Below are 25,791 nucleotides of genomic sequence, written 5' to 3' on the forward strand. Positions count from 1 at the left end.
GACCAAAAAAAAAAAAAAAAAAATTGTAGAATTCCTCTAGTTCTCTCCTCTGTGATTTGGAGGTAAGAAATTCAGTTTCTTCTGCTCTCCACCCCCCACTCTCCTCAGAGGAAGCTTGAAACCTGATTTACCCCAGTGCTGTAGGTTCTAAATTCTAACTAGGTGTGGTAGCTAAGTAGCTAAAGCAAACAAAAGTTAGGATACTTTAGGATATTTAATGATTTTTAAAAATCTTTGGGTAGTGTTTTTCCTCACAACCATAGCAGAGCAGTGCTCAGGGTGCTCTAAGTAATAATAATTGCTGCCATGTGAGTGCCAGTCACTGCTAAGTACTATCAATTAGGCAAGCATGAGGTGTGCAGAAAAGTCCAGTAGAGTCTAAGCTCCATGACGGTGGCGATTTAAGTACTTGGCATTTAATAAGTGCTGAATGAACATCTGTAATCAAATGAAATGTTTTATTTTGTGGCACAGAATATGCACATCAAAAGATAAATAGTATCATTTTGCATTGTTACTTGAGAACAGAAGTTTAGAGAAAAGGGTAATCCAGGACGTTCATCTAGCGGGCTTCAAGGACAGTAGGTGAGCAGAAAGGCACAGAGATAAGCTGGGCTTGCCATGTTCAAGGGAAAATAAGGAAACAAATACTTGAAGTACGTTGTGCTAACTTTCATAATAGCAGCAAGTGCCCCATCCTCTGGGCTCACTGAGTGGAAGTGACTAACTGCCAGGGGAGTCCAAAGAGGCCTCTCATGCTAGTGACACTCCTTGTGGAACTAGTTAGAGGCTAGTGTGGTGAGAGTAAGTGACGTAGCTGAGTAGCACAGCACGTAAGATTTAAGAGCCTGGAAGTGACCAAAGAGGCCCAACCCCTTTGGTATACACACACAGGAAACACGGGCCCAGAGAGGTTTGTAACATGGCCAAGATCACGTGGGTAGGAGGTGCAGCACGTCTAGAACTCCTGTGTTTTGACTTGTAGTCTGAGTGCTTTGTTCCCTACCCTTTGAAGATCTAAAAACAGTTCCACATCAGAGAAGTGGAAGCCGGGGGAGAGAAAAGGGAGTACAGCAGCTGTGGGAATGCTAGAGGCACTTAAATTTATGCATCATATACGACTGGGAGTCCAGGGAAAACACAATTTGTGTTCTCTTGTCCTGGGTTTTTTATTCCATGTTTCAGCTAGAAACCTATATCCTAGCTTTAATCATATTTTACTGTCAAAATATTGGATCACACTTGGAAATAATCCATATTTTGAGAGATTGGGTTTACCCTTCTAAATAAGTATATCCAAAACACTTAATGCTTAAGATCACTCTATTTTATATTATTATTTTGTTTCACGAATTTATTTTTCTTGCCTGTTCAACTAGATTTATTAAGTCAAATGGACATAACTTTAAAGGCCATCTAGTTCAATGCCACCTGATTTGCTGTTCTTGGACACCAGACATGAAAATGACTTGCCTGAGGCTGAAGAAAGCTTGGAAGGCATTTCCATGTTCTGTACCTCTGCCCCACCTCCTGGCACTCAGCTTGGTAGCTCTCTCTTCAGAGTTCATACGTTTTTGTAATTAAAACTTTGAACAGGATTGTAACGCAAATCAAACTGTTTTTTTTTTTTTTTTTGGTGCACAGTTATAAAAGATACATAAAATGTTATGAGAGCAAGTGGAAGTAATAAAAGTAAACCACCTAATAGAGGCTGAAGAAAGTCTGGCTTTATAGAGTAGGATGAAAAAATAGCCAGAGGGTCATGGAAATGAGCCGATTTTGAAACATCAGTGCAGTATTATTATTAAATATGGAAGTATAATATCGGAAATGGCCACACTCATATGGAGAAGTCATGTAACCCAGAACAGGCTTTGACATTTAATGGAAAGCACTGATTTGGGATGCTCTTTCGAATATGCAGCTTTATTAGCTGTGTGGTCTCAGGCAAGTCATTTCATTGCTTTGTGCCTGGTTCCTCTTTTGTAAAATGAGAGCAATAATACCCTCTCCCTGAAGAGACTTGGTAAATATAACATCAGGAGTGTGTGTGTGTGTGTGTGTGTGTGTGTGTGTGTGTGTGTGTAGAAAATAAAGCTTTTCGTGTAGTTTTCTTGGCTGATTATAATCAAATATTTTTAACAGCGGTAAATTATTTCTAGTTACTTATTTATGAAAACTATCTTTACTCTCTTACCAACTTCACTTTTGCTGTCTAAAGATGAAATAATGATAACCTCACAGTCTGAAGCATACCAGCAGCCCACCTTTCTAGGATTTATGTGTATTTGATAAGTGTTAAAAAATGATCCTACTATTAAACTCACTGTCCTGGCTGCATAAGAAGTTGCAGACTCCCATGCTTTGGGCACTTGACTCTTGTTTCCTCTTTTGGATAACGCCTGAGAAAAGAAGCGGGGGAAATGGGAAGCTTCAAGCTAAGTTTCCGGAGGTAGAAACCTTCCCAGCAGGGATCCTACTCCAGGCTATTTGCCAAAATAGGCAGGGCAGTTAGTTACTGAGCAAAAGCCACAGGGAAAGTTTTTTTCTGTGTCTGTTGCAATTTGGGGCCTGAAATTTGGTGATCCAAGAAGAGGCATCTGTAAGCCTGTGACCACCGTGCTCTAAGTTTTACCTTGAGCAAACTTTCTCCAAACAGAAGTACAGTAGGTGCTGAAGGAAAGAAGCGGTGGGGGCTGGGTGGGCTGGCTGGAGTGTTGCGGTGGTAACAAGGAAAACCAGGATCTGTGATTCCTCCAGTGGGGCCTGGGGAGAAGGCGAGCTAATTTACAGATAGCTTCCTCTCAGGGTTTTCTAGACAGATGGCTAAACAGGCAGCTGTGTTTTGCTTTTCTTATATGACAAGCAAAGTTTCATTTCAACAGCATTTTATTACTCATTTTCTTCAGCAATTTAAAGAGATTAAGTCAGGAAAGAAACCTCAGATTATTAAAAAGTGAAGAAAGAATTTGAAATGGATTAACAGGGTAATTGAGAGCTGACTATATTAGAATATTTTCATTTATAGCAAATGTTCTTTTTTTATCTTGCTATTCTGTCACATCAATATTACATGCTCACTATAGAGAACTAGAAAATACAGTAAGTGAAAAAAAGGGAAAACATCAGAATTTCTGTCACCTCCAAGACTTTTTCATTTTCAAATATATGCATTGAAAATATTTTTCTTTTTTAAACAAAATGGCAATTCTTTCATAAGCTATTTTGTAATCTGCTTTTTTCACTTAACAACATACAGTGTTCCATATTAATAGATAGAAATCTATATCTCAATGGCTATAGTAGTAATCTATTACATACATATGCTATAATTTCTTTAACCAGGCCCCTTTTGGGAGAAATTTTGGCTCTTTCTGTTTAGGTGACTTCCAAATTTTTTTATGTATTGAAGAATATTCCTATATGTATATATTTGTGCACATGTCCAATTATCTACATAGAATAAATTCTTAAAAATTGACTCCTGGGTTAAAGGGCTTACTTTTTATTTTTTAAGAAGTAGGGAAAGTATTAAAGGTTTTTACTTCCTGCCCTATTTCTTTGGGTGCCAAGTTTCTCAGGGTTACCAGGAAGGAGCTGAGGTTTCATGAAGGGGGCTCTCCGCTTTCCCGAGATCAATGCATAAGTCAGAAAGATCCATCAAAGGACATGATAAAATAGGCCTTTCCCTTCATTTCAGATTATTTCTGTCATAAATTATCTGAAATACTATTAAATATTTACTTTATATGGCACTTACACAGATTCAACTCTAAGGCGTTATTTACATTATACCGAGTAGGATTTTATAGCTATAATCATATGAACATATGCATATATGCTTAAATACATAATTGTTCACAGTCTTAATGGTAGGTGAACTGTGGCTCTACAGAGGTTAAGTTGTGCTTTTATATTGCAGTGTTTTATCATTAGTTACCAGGTGGCTGCCAAAACCCACAGGTAGAATTCCAGGTCACAACTCTTTCGATTTGCCTAGAGGAAGAATAGCTGTTGGTCAAGAGCATAATGTGGGCTCAAATCTCAGTTTTCCATTTACTGGTCCAGTTACTGAATTTCTCTTCATTCCTCATCAGTAGAATGGGGACAACAGTAGGGTAGTTATGAAGATTAAGTAAGCTGATGTTTGTAAAGTGCTTAGAACAGTGCTTGACACACATGGAAAGTGCCATATAAATATTTGTTACATTTTAAAACTAAAAAGATGGAGGGAAGCAAAAACATAGGGATTCACCACTGAGTAAAGCCTCACAAATTAATGGTGCAATTTTAGAAGGAGTCGGAAGGGCTCTTCACCATAAGTTGTCCTCTTTCAGGTTGTTTGAAATTTCACCAGTAGAGATGTATCTTAGCATGATAGTTGGTTTTAAATTACTGGCAATACATTAGTAGATTCTCGTGAGATTAAAAAGTCCTGATTCAGCTCAAGACCTCATTGACCCTTCAACCACAAATCCCAGTTCCCTTCGAGGCAAACTGATGAGTTTGGTGTGTTCTCCTTCCACACCTTCTGTGCACTTAGATATTATATGTATATATAGAAATATGTAGGGTTTTTTTTTATAGGTTCTCTCTCTCTCTCTCTCTCTCTCTCACACACACACACACATATGACGCATCTATTAATTTATTGTTATTTACACGGCATTTTATTCTGCAACTTTCTTTTCTTCAGTTTCTTTTAAAATCTAAGTGTTTGTGAGCTGTGAGCCGGGCTCCCAGCCCCTGTGAGTCACTATGCTACCCTGGGACTAGCCAGCTGAGATATGCATTCTGATGGTTTTAGGATAAGGTGCCTAAAGCGTAGGGTCAGTTCCCTTGACAAAGCCCTGGGCAAAGTGAGGACTATGCACCCAGCTTAGGGAATGCGGAGAGAGAGGCCCTGGTGCAGAAAAGTAGACAACTGCTTGCTTTCTAGTTTTGCCTCTTACCATTAAGAGATGGATCGGCATTAAGAATTCTTCCCTAAAAAAGAGCATCCCCAAAAAACAATGCTTAGCAGGGGTAGGAAAAGTAAGAGATAATACTCTTGGATTGAAAGCTTCTGAAGTGGAATTGTGATTGTTTTGGATGAGGAAAGAAGAGCTAAGACAGGAAAGGGTAATAAGCCTGAGCAAAGCAAGGGCCCTCTTCTGCATGTCAGTCCAGTAAGCAGAGGAGTCCAGCTCCATCCTTTAGAACTGGCCCTGCTCTGATAGCCTGAGGGACTCAGGACGATTCATATGTAAATATGGGAAAGCCTGGGGGAATTTTAGGGGCTCTGCAAGCATTCCTGAGCTCTGGGAAGATTCTACTCTGCGGGCTTGCACGTTGACCCACACAGGCGCGCCAGACTTGGCGCTGCAGGTACCTCCGGGTTGGGTTGCTGGAGCCCGCACAGAAGCGGAGTCAGCCTCCTCCTCATTCAAGTGCAGTTTGGGACCAAACCGGAATTCAGAGGTTTTCCTCACCAAAGACAGAGCCAACTTTCAGAGGCGGGGGAGATGTGAGTGGCTTTTCTCTTTAACTGTACTTTAAAGTGTGGTAGTTAGAGCTGTGGGAAGCTGCGGGTTGACCAAATCCCTTCCTTAGCACACTGGGGAGTGAGCTCGGAGATAAAGCGCTAACCTGAGAGGGTGGGGGTATCTTGAAAAGGCTGGGGTGGAGGGGTAGTGAGGGCCGGGAGGGTTGAGACTGGGGGGATGGAGGGGTGGGAAGTGGAACAAAAGAAGGAAAATCCCAAGCCAGTACTAATTGTTTTATCACAGCGAGTAAATTTGTGCAGCCTGCCCCAGCTCCTGAACACCTAGCTGCCAGTCCCAGGAAGGAGATGGGACTGGGCCACTTGTTTTATTGATAGCCTGGTTCTGGGCCACAACTTCCTCATCTACAGATTTTATTACAGAAAAGTAGGATTTTATGGAATCTGAACAGAGCATTTTCTACTTGGTGCATTTTACTTTAACCTGGTACAGATTGCATTTTCTGGCCCATCATGGTAAAAGGACTGACTTGTGTTATTACCTGGTTTAATTCCCTCAACCACTCTGCAAAGCAGGTATCACTATCCTTATTTTACAGGAGAGGGAACTGTGGCCCAGAGGTGGAAATGGACTTTCCTGGAGATCTCCCCAGCTAAAGAGTGGGGAAGTACAAGATTCAAAGCCTCTTGTCTCCACTGCAGCCGGCTGAGGGTAGAGGCTGCCTTCTCACTTGGTTGTTCCAGATGCTAAAATTGTAGATTAAACTTTTTTCTTAGGCTGTATTTGGAATAATGGAAAAAATAATCTTAAATTTGGAGTTATTTCAAGCCAAATATTTCTAGTTTGACTTAATCTTTAAGTATTAGTTTAATATCTGTATGGAGCCCAAAGGTCACCTACATCTTCAGAAACACCTAGGATTTTGTTAAAAATTGCAGATACTCAGGTCCCACCCAGATTTGCTGAGTCAGAATCTCAGAGGTGGTGCCCAAGGAAACTGCAATTTATGTGTTTTTGGTAATGTTTTTTAAAGGCAGTTCAAGAATTTATAAATCCACCTGTGGGAGGGGGAGGGGAAGGAAGCTAGTAGTTTAAGAGTTGTTAACATTTCTTTATCTCTCATTTAATAGAAATAAAGATCTGATTGAGTCTCAGCGTAGGTTGCTGGCTTCAGACTGATGACTACTTGCTGCTGTTTGTTTATGATTCCAACTACTATAATTAATAGAACTTTGATTTCTGGGAGAGAATAGTTTCCAAGGAATTTTAAGATTTGAAGCAAATAAGCCCCTGGCCTTTTCTAGTTGAGATTCCAGGCCAGGGAGGCAAAATGGTGCAGAATTAAGTGCATAGGATTTGGATTTAAATATATTTAGATTTAAATTCCAGAACTGCCATTTACTCATTGCATACCCTGGGACAAGTTGGTCAGCCTCTCAAAGCCTATGTTTTCCTACCCGTTAAGTGGGAATAATAATACTACTTCAAAGTTTTGGCGTAAATATTAAATGAGTTCAGGGATACAACATGTAAAGTGCATGGCACATGGTAGGAAATCAATAAATGTTCTTCCTTTCCAGGGCTTTTTGGTCCTGTATTAAAAATGAGTTTCTTTTACAAATATCGAATCATTATGTTGTACACCTGAAACTAATAATGTTTTATGTCATACCTCAGAAAAATTAAATTAATAAAAAAAGTTTCTCTTCTCAATTTGCCACTTATGAAACCATATTTGCAACTGAGATTCTACTGCTTTGAAATCACAAAGAAAATTTAAAACAAAGCTATTGAAAATAAATTTTACATACACTACAGTTAATTTAGAATTATAATTTAGCCCTCTGTTAAAATAAATTTTATGTTTGAAATTTTGTTATTCTACCAAAAATACGTCAAAGGAAGATATTTTTCCATTATGTCTTTTTAAACTTTATTTTGAGTAATATCAAATTTACAGAAAATTAAAGTAGTGGAAAAGAGCTCTTGTATATCCTTTATTCAAAGGGTGTTCTTTATTCACCAGTACTTAATAGCATTTTGCCATGTTTTTGTTTTCATTCTCTCTCTCCATGTGTGTATACACACAGTCTTTTTCCTGAACTGTTTGAGAGTATGTTACATATATCATGTCCCATGGTAAGCTTCAGTGCGTATTTTGTATGAACATGGATATTCTCATACATGACCTCATAGATTTGCCGTTTCAAGGCATTTTTAATTGATTTAATCATTTATCTAATCTACAGTCTGTATTACAGTTTCATTAGTTGTCTAGTAAGGTCCTTTGTAGCAATTTTTTCCCCAGATAAGGATCTATTTGAGAATCACACGTTACATTTATTTGTCATCTCCTCAATTGTCTTGGTTGGGAATTGTCCCTCAGGCTTTCTTTACATTTTGTGACCTGACATTTTGAAGGGTGCAAATCCTCAAATTTAGGTTTGTCTGATGTTTCCTCAAGGTTCCTTTCAGATTATGTGTATTTAGACTAGAATACTACATCAGGGATGTTGTGTTGTTTCTAAATATGACATGTGGAAACACATAATGTCTCTTTGTCCCTTGTTGGTGATTTGAATTTTGATTACTTAGTTGTGGTATTATTTATTTCTCCACATTATGGTCACTGATTTTCATTTTTGCAACTAATAAGTAATTTGTAATGACTAATTCAAAGCTATGCAATTATCCTGATCATCATCACACCCCACCACCAACACAGAATCATTCATTGATGATTCGTGCCTGAACCAAATTTTATTCTAATGGTTGCAAGATGATGATTTTCTAACTCCATTGTTTCTTCTATATTTATTCTACCATAAGAAAGAGCTTTCTCTTCTCCTCCATTTATTTATGTACTTACATATTATCAATATGAACTCCTGGATTCTTATTTTACTCAATGGATTATAATCCATTACTATGCTTATTTATTTTCGTACTCAGATCGTACCAAATCTGGCCAGTGGGAGCCCCCTTCTAGCTGGCTCCATGCCCTTTGGACATGCCCCCCTCACACTGCTGAGCACGTCTTACTTTCTGCTGTAAGATGTTTCAGACTCATCTATATCTTCCCTGCCCCAGCCCTGGAATTAGCCATTTGTCCATAGAACTCTGATTCCTTTTAGTGAAGAATGAATGGTTTTTAGAAACCAGAATCTGGATTGTACTTTTTAAACGTTAGAATTTCCAAATTTTAGAGAAGGAGCAGTAAAGAAGGTTTTTGGAGACTAAGCCTAGTTTTCCATAAGTAGTTTGAACACTTGTATTTTGCATCTTAGATCCGGAAAAAAAATATTCTTGTAATCATACTCAGACTTTCTAGTATATTTGCTTACCAAATCTGTAGTTGTTTTAAGTGGATCTTAAGAAATTTGAAATAAATAGCAGAGATCGCTTCACTGTGGAAGTTTTTTCATTTGTTTATTTTAGTATTTAGTGTTCATTTTAAATGAACAGATGCCATGCCAACTATATAAATAACTTTCATATGTATCTAAGTAACAGTCAGGTAAACGAAAAAGCCAATGAGAAGATATTTGTTTTCATTTTTAGATCATGCAGTTTGCTCCTATAGAGATTCTTTTAATTGAAAATGTCATTGAAGAACTTCATGTTTATAGTACGTTTGTATCTTCTAGGGCATCTTGAGGTAACAAAACTGCTTGTGAGGCTTCATTGATGTTTTGCTAGGAAGAATCTAAATTTTCACGGATTTTATTATATATTAATGTTAGTCCACCATCACAAAGACTAGAACACATTGGGCTCACTCTATAGTCACCCAGATCTCAGACGGATGATTCCTGCCTAATTCTTGTCTTCCCTTATTTGGCATTTTTATGTTCCCCATGATATTCTTTTTAGTGTGCCATATCAATGTTTTTAACTTCCAGCTTGGTTTTTCTGCTGCTAAGATCATGGAATGGATTTTATACCTAATTAAATGAACGCAAGTCTTAATAAGAACAGCAACTTTTTCAACTCTTTGCTAGGAAAGTTGTGGACACTCATCTGTTTTTTTAGTACAAATTCTAAAAATGGTTGTCACGCACATGGGAGAAGTTCCCTCTGCAGGGATGGCCTTCTAAGCTCTTCATCTGTTCTTGATTAGAACTGACATGTGGGATCAGATTTCCTGATTGTTGACAATTGTCAGGCCTTTATTTCTCATGGACTGTGTACTTTTCAACTCAAACTGTTGAAGAGTCCTGCTTTAGCACACAGGGAACTGACCAGTCCCCTTTTCTCTTCCAGAAATGACACTCCTCTCCTCCCAGTCTTCATCACCGGTGGCCCCTTCTGGGTCTGTGGCCACTGAAAATCCAGAGCAGAGGATGCTGGAGAAGAGAGCCAAGGTGGTAGAAGAACTTCATCAGACGGAGCGAGACTATATTCGGGATCTGGAAATGTGTATTGAGCGGATCATGGTACCCCTGCAGCAGGTACAGGTGGGAAGTATGGAAGAACGTTAGCTTTACCTTGAATGTAATTCTTCAAGCATGAAGTGTCAGGATATAGGAGCTTTCACTGGGTTTGAAGTAAAGGCTGTGACTGCTGCTGCTCTTAATTCAAGGGTCTCAACATGTGTGTGTCATCAACTTAAGCCTTCAGCATCCTGCCACTGATCAAGTCTACTGTTAACTTACCAGGATATTTCTGTTTTTTTGGCTCCTGGAAATAGTACCATGGAGTCTGGATTGTCACTGTACTATGAAGATTGTATAATGATATAGTGAATCTGGGGATGATGGGTTACCTGGCTCTAGCACCTAATCGTACAAGGTTTATTAAGAAAACTCTTTTAACTAGTGCATCTGTTAGGTACTTTTCTAGATGCTAAAGAAAAGGTTGTTAGTTCCTGGGGATTTATAGTCCTTATTGCTTGTTACTTGACCGCCTGGCCTGGGCTTGGGCTTGGGCTTGAATTCCTGAAGCAGTCACACCCAAGAACGTCTATAGGAAGTGGGCAGTGCCATCAGATTTTGAGTACTGGGTGGGAAATACGTACCTCAGTGTGATTATAGGTCAAATTGTTTTTACAGTCATTTTATTAAGGTAGTGCGGATGGAGTCGCAGAGAATAGTCAGATAAAGGGTGACACTAAAGGTAATGTTGGATATTTCTATTCCAGAAACTTTGTGAGAGTGAGTGAAAATGACCTTGAATAATTTTTGTATCATCCTTGAAGAGATGTTCCTAATATGAATGATATCTTATTAATTTAATTTTTGTGCATCTTAACATTTTGTTTTCCTTTCTCAGATACCAAACATTGATTTTGAGGGACTTTTTGGAAATATGCAGATGGTGATTAAGGTCTCAAAGCAATTATTGGCCGATCTGGAAATCAGCGATGTTGTAGGTATGACACTTGCCTTGTTTCAGAAGCAGCTTTTTTTTTTTTTTTTTTAAACTTCATGGGTCGGAGGCAGGAGAGGGGCCTTGCTAGTACTGAGTAGTTATGCTAGGAAACGAAGTTTTAGTTACATAGTTCAGAGATTATTCGGTCTTCAATGTCTCCTTTTATCTGCAACCTGCTTTGAGGTGATATAGGATGTTAGCAATAGAAGAAATTTTAGCTGTTGTGTAGTATGATATTTTTCAGACTGACGGTTGTGGCACGTTAGTGGGTCCTGAGATCAATTTCATGTGTCACATCCAGTATACGTCTTTTAATAAAATAGAAAATATCAGAATGTACTGTAAATAATAAGTATACGTACTGTCTTTTAAAATTTGTATTTTAATTCTACATATATGTATGGTGAGTCATAATTTAAAATGTGTTTATTCATGTGGGTCTTTGTCAAAATGTTTAAAAAACAATCATCTGCTGCTTTTAAACAAGGGAACTGTATTAGTTATCTATTGCTATATAACAAACTATACCAAAACTTAGCAGCTTAAAGCAAGAAACATGTATAATGTCATAGTTTATGTGTGTCAGGAATCTGGGGATGGCTTAACTGGGTGGTTCTGGCTCAGGGTCACTCATGAGGTTGGAGTCATGAGTCAAGCTGTTGGCCTGGGCTGCTGTCACCTCGGGCTCAGGCATCTGATTCTAAGGATGAGAAGACACTGTTTGGGGGCGTGGGGAGGAGGAGATTGGTGCAGAACAAGCTGAAGAAGGAAAGAAGGCAAGAGGAAAAGTAGTTTTAACAAGTAAGAGAATCGGCACATGCAGGCAGCAGCTCTAAGTGGAATTGTTCCGTTGAAGTTTGCTTAAGAGCTATTCATTTGCTTAGCAGGCTATAGTCCAGGGGTCTGTGCATAGATTTCAAGGAGTCTATGAACTTGGATAAAAAAATAATTATTATTATTTTATTATTATTTTGATTTTCAGTGTTTTCTTTCTGAAATTTAGTATTTCTTTAAGGTATGAATATAGAGAGCAAACCACATAATATTAGCAGTACCTGTGACTTTGTCACCAACCGAAGTTACATATTTCTATCAAATTATGTTGTTGCAAATATCTTGAAATTTCAGTAACGCCCAACCAAAAGCAACCAAGATTACCAGTTTCTTATGTTACTCATCATACTTGGAAATTATGGTGATTATTAGATTCATTGCTACATTTTGCTATTTAACACTTTATAAAGAAGTACATATGTCACAGATTTGGGGGTTTTATATTACAGATATTTTAATATACATTTCACTTAAAGTTCTGTGTATTTAATTTATGCACAGAAAAGAGGTGGGAACTGCTGCTGTAGAAGGGTCTCTTTATCCCTATGTAGATTTTCTGGAGTTTAGAGAGTGAGGGTCCTTACTGGTTCTGATTACATACCTATATGGGGAGTACTTTCGAACACCTTACTCTGCCTGATTAAAAAGGGATTGGAGTCTATTCCAGGGACCAGGTGTGCACATGTGTGTGTGCACTCACTCACACGCATGTGCACACTGAAAAATACATGGATGGCATGATTCTCTAAAATTTTGCTTTAAATATGTAGAATTTTAAGCCATTCCATGGAAATTTCTTATTAATTTAATGGATAGTCTTACTGTTATTTCTCATGATAGGGTTTAATTGATATTAAAGTTTGGTTATATGCCTTACATTTAGGATACTGAGAAGAAAATTACTATAAAAACATTGCATGCCTGTGTATTTTTCAAAGGACCTGTGTTTCTTGATCACCGGGATGAGCTTGAGGGAACATACAAGGTTTACTGCCAGAATCATGATGAGGCCATCTCACTGCTGGAAATCTATGAGAAGGATGAGAAGATCCAGAAGCATCTTCAGGACTCCTTGGCAGACCTTAAGTAGGAGTTTTGACCATTTCACTTCCATCATAGCTCTTTAGTTCTGCCTTATGGAAGTCACTCCCATATATATGTCTGGACTTCTGCTGCTATCTATCCATCTCTCTTATTTTAAACGTAAGTGAGGTACTAGTACACAGGTCCTGTTAGGTCATCTGCCCTTTTCCCATTATATATCATGGAAATCTTAAGTGGCTTTCTGCATGTATTTTTATCCATTTAAGTCACTTTTATCTATACATACAAACTATTACTTTAGCGTTTTCAAGTAAGAAACAGGCAGGAAGATCGTTTGGTCCAAATAAACAAAAGTATAGATAAGAAGAGCAGATTCAGTTATTCTTGACCATCAGGTGAGATTCTCCTGGTCTTAAGAACGATGTAATATGTATGTCTCTGAGTAGGTCTAAGTGAAGTTAGGAGCTTACTATTGTAATAGACTAGATATGCCACGTAGACAGTCTCCCTTTTATCCCATGCGACTTTCGTCTGTCCAACTAGTAGGCATTAGTCGAACTAGTAAGTGTTCTGAGGAGAATGTGAAAATCAGCATCAACAGTATCTCTAATCACCTGTCTCTTCTTTTCATGCTCACTGCCCTGTAGGAGCCTCTACAGTGAATGGTAAGTTCTCTTGCCACTTAATGCACAAGCTCATTTCTTTATTTTCTTCCTTGATAGATGGAAACCCAGAAGCAGATTTACCTTGCTATATTTTTCTCCGTAATACCTACCACCAAAATACACTTAGTATGATATTTGTTTATCGCCAGTCCCCTTCCACCGGGGCAGGGACTTTTTATGGTCACTACTAAATCCCTAGCACATAAAACAATATCTGGTATTTATTAAGTGCCCAGTAAATATGAATGAATGGAATTGGAAAATAGGATGAAAGAACAGAGTTATATTTAGGAGTAACAAATACTGTCTACAGGCCCAGTGGACCAAAGTCTCTGTTTTTTCCTTTTCTTATAGGGGATGCACAAATTATATTAACTTGGGCTCCTTCCTCATCAAACCAGTGCAGAGAGTAATGCGTTACCCACTGTTGCTGATGGAGTTGCTAAACTCCACCCCAGAATCCCACCCAGATAAAGCGCCTTTAACCAGTGCAGTTCTTGCAGTCAAGGAAATCAACGTTAACATTAACGAGTATAAACGCCGAAAGGACCTGGGTAAGAAAAGCATACTCGCTTCAAGGGAAGGCTATGCCCTTGACAGTGATCTCCTCAAGAGTTATTTCACCAGAGATGGACAAAGCAGGTGGTAGATAATAGAGCCATGATGAAGAAATGGTGGTAGACCCTTGGGGAAATGTATATGAAAAAAGAGAGCAGTAATATTAAAAGCACAGTCACGGAATATGGGAAATAGACATCTCTGATAAAGCTTATCGCAATTAGAGTCTCGAGAGACACAAAGACAGGTTAGAGAATGGCTGATCAAGAGTTCCTTCAGACTGTGGTGACTGCACTCCCAGCTCCTTGAAGGCAACCCTTTCAATGTGTGCCTAGATTTGTTTTCACTGCACATCCAGCTGCATATTTTCCTGCCTTCACTTAAGTTAGGACTTTTGGTCTTCTTTTAGAAAACCCAGATGTGCCCACGTCTCTGAGCCCCATCAGCCCTGCCTACACCCAGTAATCTGCCTCTCAGGTCTGAGGCCCTCCTTGTCCCTCCCCATGCTATACAGTCAGTTGCCAAGCTACCCACTCTTCCTTTATAATGTGGGACAAACTGAACCGTTTCATTTCTCTTTCAACGAATCTCTTGTCGAGGCTCTAATTTGAACACTCGATGAGTATAGTGTGGTGACCATGTTAAACTGACGTATTATTGATATTCTCAGAGAATCTGTAATAGAGTATAACATCTTTGCCTGCCTCTCTACTCTTCTCCCCACTTTACCTAAAACTGTTTTCTCTGCCTTCTGCTTCAACCACGTCCTCCACTTTCATACATCATTGTTGACCGTGGCTGTGTGAAAGCTCTCTGGCTATCTGGCCCTTTGTCTTGGTTCCTATCTCCCAATGTAATGCTGTCTCCATCTTCTACAGTGCTAAAGTGTGCCTTTTGCAGCCACCCATCCTTCGCCTTGCAACCCTTCCGCTGTTATCTCTAGTCTTCTCTGCCGATTGTTCCTAATATATGACACAGAAGTTAATCAAATAACTCCTGTATAGCATTTACTGTGTGAAATGATTAGACATACATACCTCATAAGGCAAGTACTATTACTTTCTCCATTTTACTGGAGAGGAAAATGAGGCTCAGAGAAGTTAAGTGACTTATATAAGGCTACACTTTAATGAAATGACAGACCCAGGTATTGAACTCAGTGGTTTTCTTAACTCCAAATCTTAGGCTCTTTTCCTTACATCTCTGCTATCTTTCCTCATCTCTAACCTTCTCCAGTCTGTGCACAGCCTCTCTCTGCCATTGAATATTCTATCTGTCCATAAATGGTGATTTGGATTAATAATTTGTCTCTACTCAGTTATAAGCTCATTGAAAACAAGCACTAGCTCTAGTTTAAGTTGTTAGTATCACTTTATAATAGCACATGTTCTAGTCTATTTATGCTCAGGAAAGTGCTTTCTTAACTCACCAATTCGACTCACTCCCTAGTCCTCAAGTACCGGAAGGGCGATGACGATAGCCTCATGGAGAAAATTTCCAAACTGAACATCCACTCCATCATCAAGAAATCCAACCGAGTTAGCAGTCACCTGAAGCACCTCACTGGCTTTGCTCCACAGGTGAGGTTCCTGCACTTGAAGGTTCAGGACATCTTTGGTAGCTTTTCAGGGTTCCACAGGGTGGCCTACATGGTGTCAATTGGCATTGGCATGATTCTTCTCTTGGTACCTCCCCTAGTGTTTGCTGGCTGCTGGATACAGGACCCTGTAGCTATTCTTTATGTGAATCTACCACAGATTGGTCACCATATGATAATTATTGTGGTTTTAGGCACCCACAAGAAACTTAAAATCTATTTAGGGAGACAAAATTAAAATTGTAGACCTATTAAGCTAGAAAGAATTTAAGAGATCACCTAAATTCAACACCATATGCCACATACTAGGAAATGTAAAGTCTGAGGGATGGAGCGATTTGAAAAACAGTTTATCGACAGTGCTGAGAGCAGATCCGAAGTCTCCCAACTTCATTCACTGTACATGATACCAGAAGTGGAAAATAACCTGGAAAATAATAAGTTGCTAAGTTTTACTATCTGTTCTCTGTACGTAAGAAAACGGGAGCTCAGTGAGCAGGAACATGTTGGTAAGAGATTTAATCTGAGCCTTGAAGGAAGGGGGCAGGTTTGGCATGGAAGGGGAGGCAACAACGCAGGTGAAGGCACCGGCTCAACAAATGTGGCAGATGCCAGGAATGGTGAGTAGAGCAGCCTGACCAGAGCAAAGGAGTGCCATCAGGAGCAGAGGAAGGAAGGTGTGAAGGTGGGGGGGGCCTTGTGGATTTTGGAGATCTTTCAAAACCATGGAGAGGTGTTTAAATTCAATTTAGTGCGATTCAGGGAAACATCAAAGGTGTAAAATTTAAACAAAAGACGTTTTTAAGGAAGATACTTTTACCAATAAGGTAGATTGAAGGAGAGTCCAAATTTGCTAATAACACTTGTTTATTTTGAACAGATCAAAGATGAAGTATTTGAAGAAACAGAAAAGAACTTTCGAATGCAAGAAAGATTGATCAAATCTTTTATCCGAGACCTGTCTCTTTACCTCCAGCATATCCGGGTGAGTGGAGACATTGCTCTTGTTAGAATCACATATAGTATAATTCAGTCCACTTTCCTTTTCATACAGCGTATTGTTGAATGAATGTTGAATAATCTGGACTCAAATGACCATTATACCATGAAATACTTTTCATTAGGATTCCTATGGGTTATTTAAAAGTTAAATTACAGAAGATCAGCACCGTTGTGTTCATATTAAAGTGGTCTAGCTCTTCCCTCCCTCTCTTTCAATCTTCATCACCCTTTTTACCCCACCACCTTCTTTACTGTCTCCTATATCCAATTATATAAGAAGCGCCTGTCACAGTTCATTTTGTCAAAATCGTTTCAAAGGTAGAATTGTAAGATAATGGTTCCTATGGAGGTGTGCTTTCTAATAATAAGATTCATGTTCACCTCCTTTGGTTGCTGTGCAGAAGGCCTGGAAAGCTGTTAGATCCGTGACTGGGTCTGGGGAGCGGAGGTGATCATGCCTGGGCCATCTTGGCCTTATGCCAGGGCAGAGTTTCCTTCACGAAGCCAGAATCAGGACTAGAATCCTTCTGCTGGTATCTCTAATTGCTCTATTGACTTAATAGAAGGATGTTCATAAACATAATCAGTATACCCCCGACCCTCACACATGAAAATCGTATCTTATAAAACAAATAATTTTCTTAAAAAGAGATCCTTTGCTTTCTTAAAAAAAAAAAATCTTTTTTTTAAACTAAGTAAAATAGTACAAAATTTAAAAGATACCAAAGGGATAAGTTAAAAAAAAAAAAAGGAAAAATAATTATTTCTCTTACCCTGTCTCCTAGTCATCTTCTGTACTGCAGGCACCATTTATCGGTTTCTTCTCTCTTATTAGCAGGGTGTGTGTGTGTGTGTGTGTGTGTGTGTGTGTGTGTGTGTGTGTGTGTGTATGTGTGTAAGGGAGGTGAGGAGACACTGTTGAGAACCTTGGGTTTTACACTTAATAGCATTATTTTGGAAAGCAGTTCACACCTATATACATAGAGCTTCTGTGCTCCTTTTTTTTAAATAACTGCATAATATTTAATTGTGTGGACATGCCATAATATATTTAACTAGTCCCTTATTGATAATCTTTTAAATTGTTTATAGTTGCAAAAGATTAGAAACATCGGTCCCCTTTGGAATATCGTTGTAGATACATAATTTTCTGATCTATGCGAATACATCTAAAGGCCAGAGTACTAGACTGTTAAATGTGTGAAATATATATTAATATATGAAAGTTTCCCCATCCCTTGCTAACACACAGTGTTATCAAAATCCAAATGTCTTATCTTTGTCTGCAAGATAGGTTAAAATATGCTGTTTCAATATAGTTTAAATTCACATTTCTTTAAATGAAGTTGAGGATATTTTCATGTTTAAGTCATTATATTTCTTTTTCTGTGATTTGTTTATATTTTGAGGCATGTATTTATTAAATTGTTAGTCTTTTTTTATTGATTTGTAGACTCTCTGAATATATTAGAAAAAATGGTTTACAAATATTTCTCCCCAGTGTGTTGACTTTCAAGTGTGCTTAAACTGCTTTCTCCATGTAAAAAGTTTAATTTTTGTGCAGTCTAATTAGACTTTTCTTTTATGCCTTCTTAGTTCTGTGTCATACTTAAAAAGGCCTATCCTATTCCAAGATAATAAAAAATATCTCTCTCCCATGGTTTAGTATTTTTATCATTTCATTTTTTTAAATATTGAAGTTATTGATTGAGCTGGAATTTACTTTAGCATATGAAAGGTTTGAGATAGAGATCCAGCTTTTTTTTTTTTCCCAATTGGTTACCCAGTTGTCATCATCATTTATTGAGTAATCCTCACTGGTTTGAAATGCCCCTTACATTTCCTTTAAATAATCAAACTCTCTCCCTTCATGTTTTAAAAATGTAATTAGATAAAAACTAGGATTTATACCTAAAAGCAACAAATGAACAGGACAGAGACTCAGGGACATGGACAATGGACTAGTGGTTACCAGAGGGTAGGGTGGGGGAGGAGGAAGAGGTAGACGGGGTAAAGTGGGTCAAATAGAGGGGACTTGGGGGAGGGCGAAGTGGGTAAAGGGGACTAAATATATGGTAGCTGAAGGAAACTGAACTCTGGGTGGTAATCACACAATAGAATATATAGATGTCAAATTATAATGTACACCTGAAAATTATATAATCGTATTAACCAATGTTACCCCAATAAACATAAAAAAAAAAAACTAGGGTTTATAAAAGTAGGAACACATTCGCTTAGTGAGAGATTTGACAAAACAATATTGGAAGAACTACCAACTATGCTCCCTTTTGTGAGAATTCTTCACTATAATTTCTCTATTTGGTACCCTCCTTTGGCTATTTTCTCCCCCACATTTTCTAAATGTGTAGAAAGTATACCCCTGAGCCCCCAACTCTTAAGAGGCTCATCTCCATACAGGCGGTGGCATTTTGAGCTGGGACGTATGTGACATTGATAGCCATTTGAGGGGTAGAGCGATTTGGTTCTGTCTGCCAGCAGTGGGAATTAAGGGAGAAAATGTTAAACAGTTTCATCACTAACATAAAATGGAAAAGTCTCGCCAATAATAAAATTAGATAGATTGGCTTATGGAGAACTATCAAGAACATAAGCCAAGGGTCATTGACTGTATAATTTGGTGTTCACATTGGCATACGGACTGATAGTTTGTGATTTCACAGCATTTCTTTAAAAGAATATAAGAGGACAATCGTGTTTCACATTTCTCCCACTCGGCTGGAATTAGGAAGATTCCCCAATTTATCCTTCTGACAAAACACTGGCTTCATTTATATGTACAGACACAGGACTTAGAGACAAGAGGTCTAAAAATGATGTAAAATAAAATATCAAACCGATGTATGAAGCACTGATTTTTTTTGGCTTAAAGACTTCATTTACCCTTGAAATATATTAATAGAGTTTTTAGTACATTTAGATTTTATTTGGGTTAATATCAAAATAATAAGCTTTCCTTTCATTTAAACTAAAGAAGATGAAAGCCTGACACTGTTTTAAGTAGCCAGAGAAAACCAGCCTGGGATTTAAAAACTGTCAGAATCAGTCAGGAGGCATTTTTACTATGCATTCACTTATTTATTCATTTATTCAGCATCACTATAATTGAGTTCTGCCTTTATGGAGCTTACATTTTTATGGGCTGGAGACAATAAACAAACAGTAAATCATGTGCAAGGGGCTAGTTTTGCAATGACAAAGGAAAAGAGCTGAGCGAGAGCAATCAGTGCCAGAGTCCAAGTATAGGAAGCAAGGTTGTAATTATCCACAGGGGAGGGAGGCAGCATGAGCCAAGGCTTGAAAAGGAGGGATGATTGTTAATTATCATAATCCTGCAGGAATCATTTTGACTTTAATTTAATAATTTACTTTTTGGCGCATTAAGAAACCCTCAAATTAAGGACATAGGGAAATGCTAAAGAGATGGAAAAAGCCCTTACCAGTTTTTCCATAATTAAAAGTCTTAAGCTTTTCCCTGTGCCACATAAATCGTAGTTCATGAGAGTATGTTTGTTTCGAAGCTAAAATGATACACTAGAGAGAAAAATTTTAATTCTGGACCCGTTTTGTCCCAGACTGCTATCTAGGATAAATAATGAAGGCTAGAAAGTTCTGTTTGGTCTATGGCCATGCCTCCCGTCCCGATCTTGTCTGATCTCGGAAGCTAAGCAGGGTCGGGCCTAGTTAGTACTTGGATGGGAGACCACCTAGAAAGACAGGTGCTGTAAGCGTCAAAAAAAAAAATTCTGTTTGGTCTTATTTGTGTTTGTTTCTAACTGGCTCCAGGAATCGGCATGTGTGAAAGTGGTGGCCGCCGTGAGCATGTGGGATGTGTGCATGGAGAGGGGGCACAAAGACTTGGAACAGTTCGAGAAGGTGCATCGCTACATCAGTGATCAGCTCTTCACCAGTTTTGTAAGTGACCGCCTTCACACCACTTGTCATGGGTCGGCCCTCTTCCTGGGTTCTCTGTAACATCCAGCTCGTGGAAGTTAATTCCACAAAGGTGCTCTGTGCGTCAGGAGTCCTGCTTGTCCTTTAGGATATTTGTATCAGGATTTTATATTCAGAACATGACTTTCAATGACTTAAAAAGGAATATTTAGGAATATTTAAGAAGTTAATAAATAGGTCTTTGAGATGGTACAAACTGCAAAGAGAGCAGTAAAGGCAAAATTGCTTGGGACTTCTAAATTTACAGTTGGCCCTTGAGCAAAACAGGTCTGAACTGCACGGGTCCACTTTTATATGGACTTTTTTCAGTAAATATTACAAATGTATTTTCTCTTCCTTATGATTTTCATAATAACATTTTCTTTTCTCTTGTAAGAATATAGATTATAATGCATACATATACAAAATATGTGTTAATCAACTGTTCGGTCAACTGTAGGCTATTAGTAGTTAAGTTTTGGGGGAGTCAAAAGTTATATATGGATTTTTGACTGTTCAGGGCGTCGACGCCCCTAAACCTTGCATTGTTCAAGGGTCGACTGTATATGGTATATGTTTGGTCCCAGGTAGAAAGAAATGGGTGGGCGCTGAGAGTGTCTTGGAGATGGCAGGATGGCTTGAAGCTGAAGAAAATGTGCACACTTGGGCAACTTAAAGGTATTCTAACAGTAGCATCTTATTAAAAATAACTTACTAAGTACCTATTGATGTTTTTATATGTCACTACCCTGCCCTCAATGTCTGTCCCACTAGAAAAAATTAAAGAAAAATCCTTTGACAAGTGAAAACAGATATTACTAATTAGTTATGATCACAGAAGGTATTATGTGTGTATGCAAGTTTAGCCCGGATTTAGGTAATAACTAAATCTTGAGTTAAATTCAAGTTATTTAGATATGTACACATAAAAAGTGGTACCAGGCAGACTGTCACATCTGGGTTGTAATGCAAACATCGTATCAGTGAGTGTCATTTAGCATTTGTGATCAACTGCAGAGCTAAGGAGGAGGTTAGCATATTTTGCAGACTCTGGTGTGTGCAGATTGTTGGGTAGAGAATTATAAACTGAGAAGTTTGGTAGGGTTATGTACATACATTTGGTTTTGGATAAATAGGACACCGCTGGATCTGCCTGGGTGTCGCTTGTGCTCCAAGAGCAGAGCAGGTGGTACAGGACGTAATGAAGTCAGCCTGAAATGTATTTTGGAGAATGACAACTAGGGGATACTGACCAAGTGAGCGACATGCCTTTCTCATCCCTACAGAAGGAGAGGACGGAGCGGCTTGTCATCTCTCCCCTAAATCAGTTGCTGAGCATGTTCACGGGGCCGCACAAGCTGGTACAGAAGCGCTTCGACAAGCTTCTGGACTTTTATAACTGTACAGAACGGGCAGAGAAGCTAAAGGACAGGAAGACCCTGGAGGAGCTGCAGTCGGCCCGGAACAACTACGAGGCCCTGAATGCCCAGCTGCTGGATGAACTGCCCAAGTTCCACCAGTACGCCCAGGGCCTCTTTACCAACTGCATTCATGGCTATGCTGAGGCCCACTGTGACTTTGTGCACCAGGCTCTGGAGCAGTTGAAGCCACTGCTTTCGGTGAGTCCCTTACTCCCCCATGGAGAAGTCATCTCTGAAGTTCTGGAAGCACACAGTAGGGTTGTTAGAGACATTATTCAAACTAGGTAGATTAACAGTGTCATTGGGTCAGGCCATCAGGAAGTGGAATTCTTGATGGTGTTGTGAAAGCTGCAGCTTTTAAATGGCTCTCTTTCCGCTCTGGGCAATCCCCAGAAGAGCCAACTTGGCCCGCTGGCCGTGCCGCAGAGAGCGTTGTCCCTTGCATCAGGCTGCAGTGTTGGCAGCTTATGCAGAGTGAACTGCAGCTGACCTTTGGCTTCCAGTGAGTTTCAGTGAGACTTGTCAGTCCCGGGATCTTTCATTCGTGTTCTCTTCTTTCCTCTTGCTCTGCTCGTCCTGTGGACTCCAGTTACTTAAAGTTTCCGGCAGAGAGGGGAACCTTATTGCCATCTTCCATGAAGAGCACAGCAGAGTTCTGCAGCAACTCCAGGTTTTCACTTTCTTCCCAGAGACTCTGCCAGCTGCCAAGAAGCCATTTGAGAGGAAAAGCATAGACCGCCAGTCTGCCCGAAAGCCACTCCTGGGCCTGGTGAGTAGAGAAGTAGGGAAGGGCTGAGTGGCTTAGTGGTTAAGAGTGTGAACTCTGGAGCTAGACCTTCTGGGTTCACATCCCAGTACTGACACTTAACTCACTGTGTGTCCTTGAGCAAGCACATTAACTTCTGTGCCTTGGTTTCTTCATCTTTAAAACACATAATAATTATACTAATATCATAATATTGTGATAATAGAATATCGTGAGGTTTAAAGGAGTTAGTATATATAAAGCACTTAGAAATTGCCTGGCAATTAGAAAGCACTATACAAGTAAGCTGTCATATCATCATTGTTAATCTTTTTAATATTGTTGGACCCAGCTCTGTCTCTACAGATTAGCAATTAATAGGAGTTTAAGTATTTTATAATGAACGGAGAATAAAGGTTGTTGAGTTCTCATCTGTCATGGACTCATTCATTCACTCACTATTACGAGCATCACCAGTGTGCCTACTGGTACTTGAGAGTGACCACCTGTAGTTCCCTCACACTTGCTGTGTACTTCTAGGTGCCCTCTGAAAAGCGTTCTTGGATCTTAGTCTACACAGTGAAAGGAGTTAGTAAAGTATTAGTATTAATACTTTGATCAATTAATTAAGGGAACTGACTTAAGGATACGTTCTGCCAGGACTCTCTATTTTTGATCATGTATTAGAAAAGGTAAATTATCTGACTTACTGTCAAACAGTTCATGGCTGATAAGAACACCTAGTAATATTAGGTATTTTGAGTCTTTAAGGTGGTACTTTAATCACATTTTTTTGGTCACACGATGAGAGAGTAAAACTAAATGTGTGTTAAATTTTCTTAGTAGCTACAGAGGCACCAAAACATCACCTAAGAGACCATGATTTTTACCCAGCCACAGGGACTGACTCAGGCACAGAAACATCTGATGACAGTAGTGAGCAGCTGGCTCTCATTGCCCTCATTTCTGAGACTCTGACAGTGTGTCAGGATTAAATATGGCTGCTGGGATAATGGCCAGGGAAGGTTTTTGTTGATGGTATTTCTTGTTGCCTTTCAGCCAAGTTACATGCTGCAATCAGAAGAACTTCGGGCCTCCCTTCTGGCAAGGTATCCCCCAGAAAAACTCTTCCAAGCAGAACGGAACTTCAATGCTGCTCAAGACCTGGATGTCTCACTTCTGGAAGGCGATGTGGTGGGCGTGATCAAACAGAAGGATCCCATGGGCAGTCCGAACCGCTGGCTGATTGACAATGGAGGTAAGAATGTTGGCCGTCAGATTACTGTAACTCTAAATGAAGAAGCGATTTGGACTGTACCTGAATCCTGTCTAGGCCAGGAGAAAATATGAGAGTCTTTGATTCAGGGAAAAATATTCTTAAAAGTTCTGTTCGTCTCTGGAGAGTTTAATAGCCAAGTCATTACGGAAACAAAACCTATCTTTGTTTTTTTGTTTGTTTGTTTTTTATAAATTCCAGAGGAAATTCCAGTACTTACCTTGCAAGACTTGCCATGTTTTATAGCTCTTACAGGCAGTGGATGCTGCCTGATGGGTCCTGTGCCCTTATAGCCTATTCTGAGCAAATTACACAGTAAGCTACCTTCTTCCAAGCTCTGTAAATGTGTTTTGTGAGTGTGCGATTTCAAAACCTGTAAGAAAGGGGGTTTTATTTGCTTTTGGAGTTCTTTCCTCCATCACAAACACTTTTACCTCATGACTATCATGGATGACATTTAAAAAAGCTGTGGGCTTTTTTTTTTTCTTTTTTCTGATGGGGGGCATGGGAGAGGGGTACAGAATTTAAACAAAAGTACAAAGACAAATGCTGGTCCTGATCCAGAATCCTTTTTCCACAATTCCAAAATCAGAAAAGCTTTGAAAAAATCGAAGGGTTTTTTTCAGAACTCATTTGCTGAAAACTGCCTAATCTGAACTCATTTGGTGGCAAAACCTAAACAAAGTGATGTGACACTATTTATAATCAGAACTTATCCCTTTTGGTGTGAAGAGTCATATATTTTGCTACAGAAAAGTCATTGATTTGACTATGGGACGTTGACCCAGACCCTGCTGGAGATATTAAGAAATATATAGTATATGTACTTGAGTACCTTTCCCAAATCCAAACATCTAAATTTCAAATTACATCTGGTCTAAGCATTTTAGATATGGGATGTGGGCCAATATAATAAACACCTATGTTCACATTTCCCAGAACTGAAAATTTTAACATTTCTCAGTTTCTTTAAAAGTATTTGTGGATTTTTTCTCCTCCCCCACTCCTGCTTACCCAAAATAATAGAGTTGGTAGTGGGAAAGGAAGGACGAAGGCTGCGGCCTCCCGGGGTGATGGGCAGGTGTGAGCCCCTGATGGGCTCAGGGACAGATGTAGTCCTTATAAAAAGATTCAAGCCGTTTGAAAGTCTCCATCATCCTTGGGATTTGCATCCACTCAACCCTGATAAGTAAAGTGTTAGCAGGAAGCCCACAGTATTAGGGTCAGCTGTTAGACCCTCTGCCCCTCGCCACCTGCCCAGGAGACCCCTTGCCATTATTCAGCAGATATAACACATGCGTGCAGGAAACACATCAAAGTTCCAAGACATAGATGGCTGTTGCTTGCATGGAGGTTCTTTACTCTGGGTCCCTGCCTTGACAGATATTTCTTAATATTATAAAATTTTTTCCTGTGGATTAGGGATCTCGATTCCTAACTTATGCTTAGAAGTTTTAGCTGAGAGCCCTCTCTATCTTCGTCTTAGGCAATTTATTAAAGTGAACATGTGCTGTACGTGTGTTGTGTGTGTATTCTAATGAATATAAACAGTGTTCTACGTAGACTATTCTCACAGTATTCCCACCGCATTCTAAACCAGAGGCTGAGATTCAAGTGCTGTGGATGGAAAGAGGGCAGGGAAGCATATCTGAAGGGCTCTGTCACGATGAGGATGGTTTTTTAAATCCCTCTTTACTAAACTGGTGTATTTGAACCCATCCTTTGCTGAGTCTTCCTTTAGTCTTCGTTTCCATGATCTAGATGTCCTGTTAAATTGTCTTCAAATGCTCATTCTCCAACTTGTCCTTTTTATTACTGTCCTCTTGACTTCCCCCAAGGCCT

General features: G+C 39.2%; 1 protein-coding gene across 4 annotated transcripts in view; it reads left to right on the top strand.

Moving 5' to 3' along the window:
* The window catches only part of DNMBP (dynamin binding protein), a 91,773-nt gene that overhangs the window by 62,157 nt on the left and 3,825 nt on the right, over nucleotides 1–25,791 (top strand). For 3 of the 4 annotated variants that reach the window (XM_039871526.1, XM_039871525.1, XM_039871527.1), the window contains 11 exons: nucleotides 9,747–9,940; nucleotides 10,755–10,854; nucleotides 12,626–12,773; nucleotides 13,379–13,396; nucleotides 13,751–13,950; nucleotides 15,404–15,534; nucleotides 16,432–16,536; nucleotides 20,361–20,489; nucleotides 21,794–22,126; nucleotides 22,518–22,697; nucleotides 23,733–23,931. In XM_039871526.1, the coding sequence (XP_039727460.1) occupies nucleotides 9,747–9,940; nucleotides 10,755–10,854; nucleotides 12,626–12,773; nucleotides 13,379–13,396; nucleotides 13,751–13,950; nucleotides 15,404–15,534; nucleotides 16,432–16,536; nucleotides 20,361–20,489; nucleotides 21,794–22,126; nucleotides 22,518–22,697; nucleotides 23,733–23,931 (1,737 nt within the window). Of the gene's footprint in view, nucleotides 1–5,303; nucleotides 5,507–9,746; nucleotides 9,941–10,754; nucleotides 10,855–12,625; nucleotides 12,774–13,378; nucleotides 13,397–13,750; nucleotides 13,951–15,403; nucleotides 15,535–16,431; nucleotides 16,537–20,360; nucleotides 20,490–21,793; nucleotides 22,127–22,517; nucleotides 22,698–23,732; nucleotides 23,932–25,791 lie in introns of those variants that run through there. The other variant, XM_039871528.1, reaches the window with a different exon arrangement.

This window comes from Pteropus medius, unplaced genomic scaffold, assembly GCF_902729225.1.
Source record: "Pteropus medius unplaced genomic scaffold, Ma_sr-lr_union100, whole genome shotgun sequence".
Classification (NCBI taxonomy): domain Eukaryota; kingdom Metazoa; phylum Chordata; class Mammalia; order Chiroptera; family Pteropodidae; genus Pteropus; species Pteropus medius.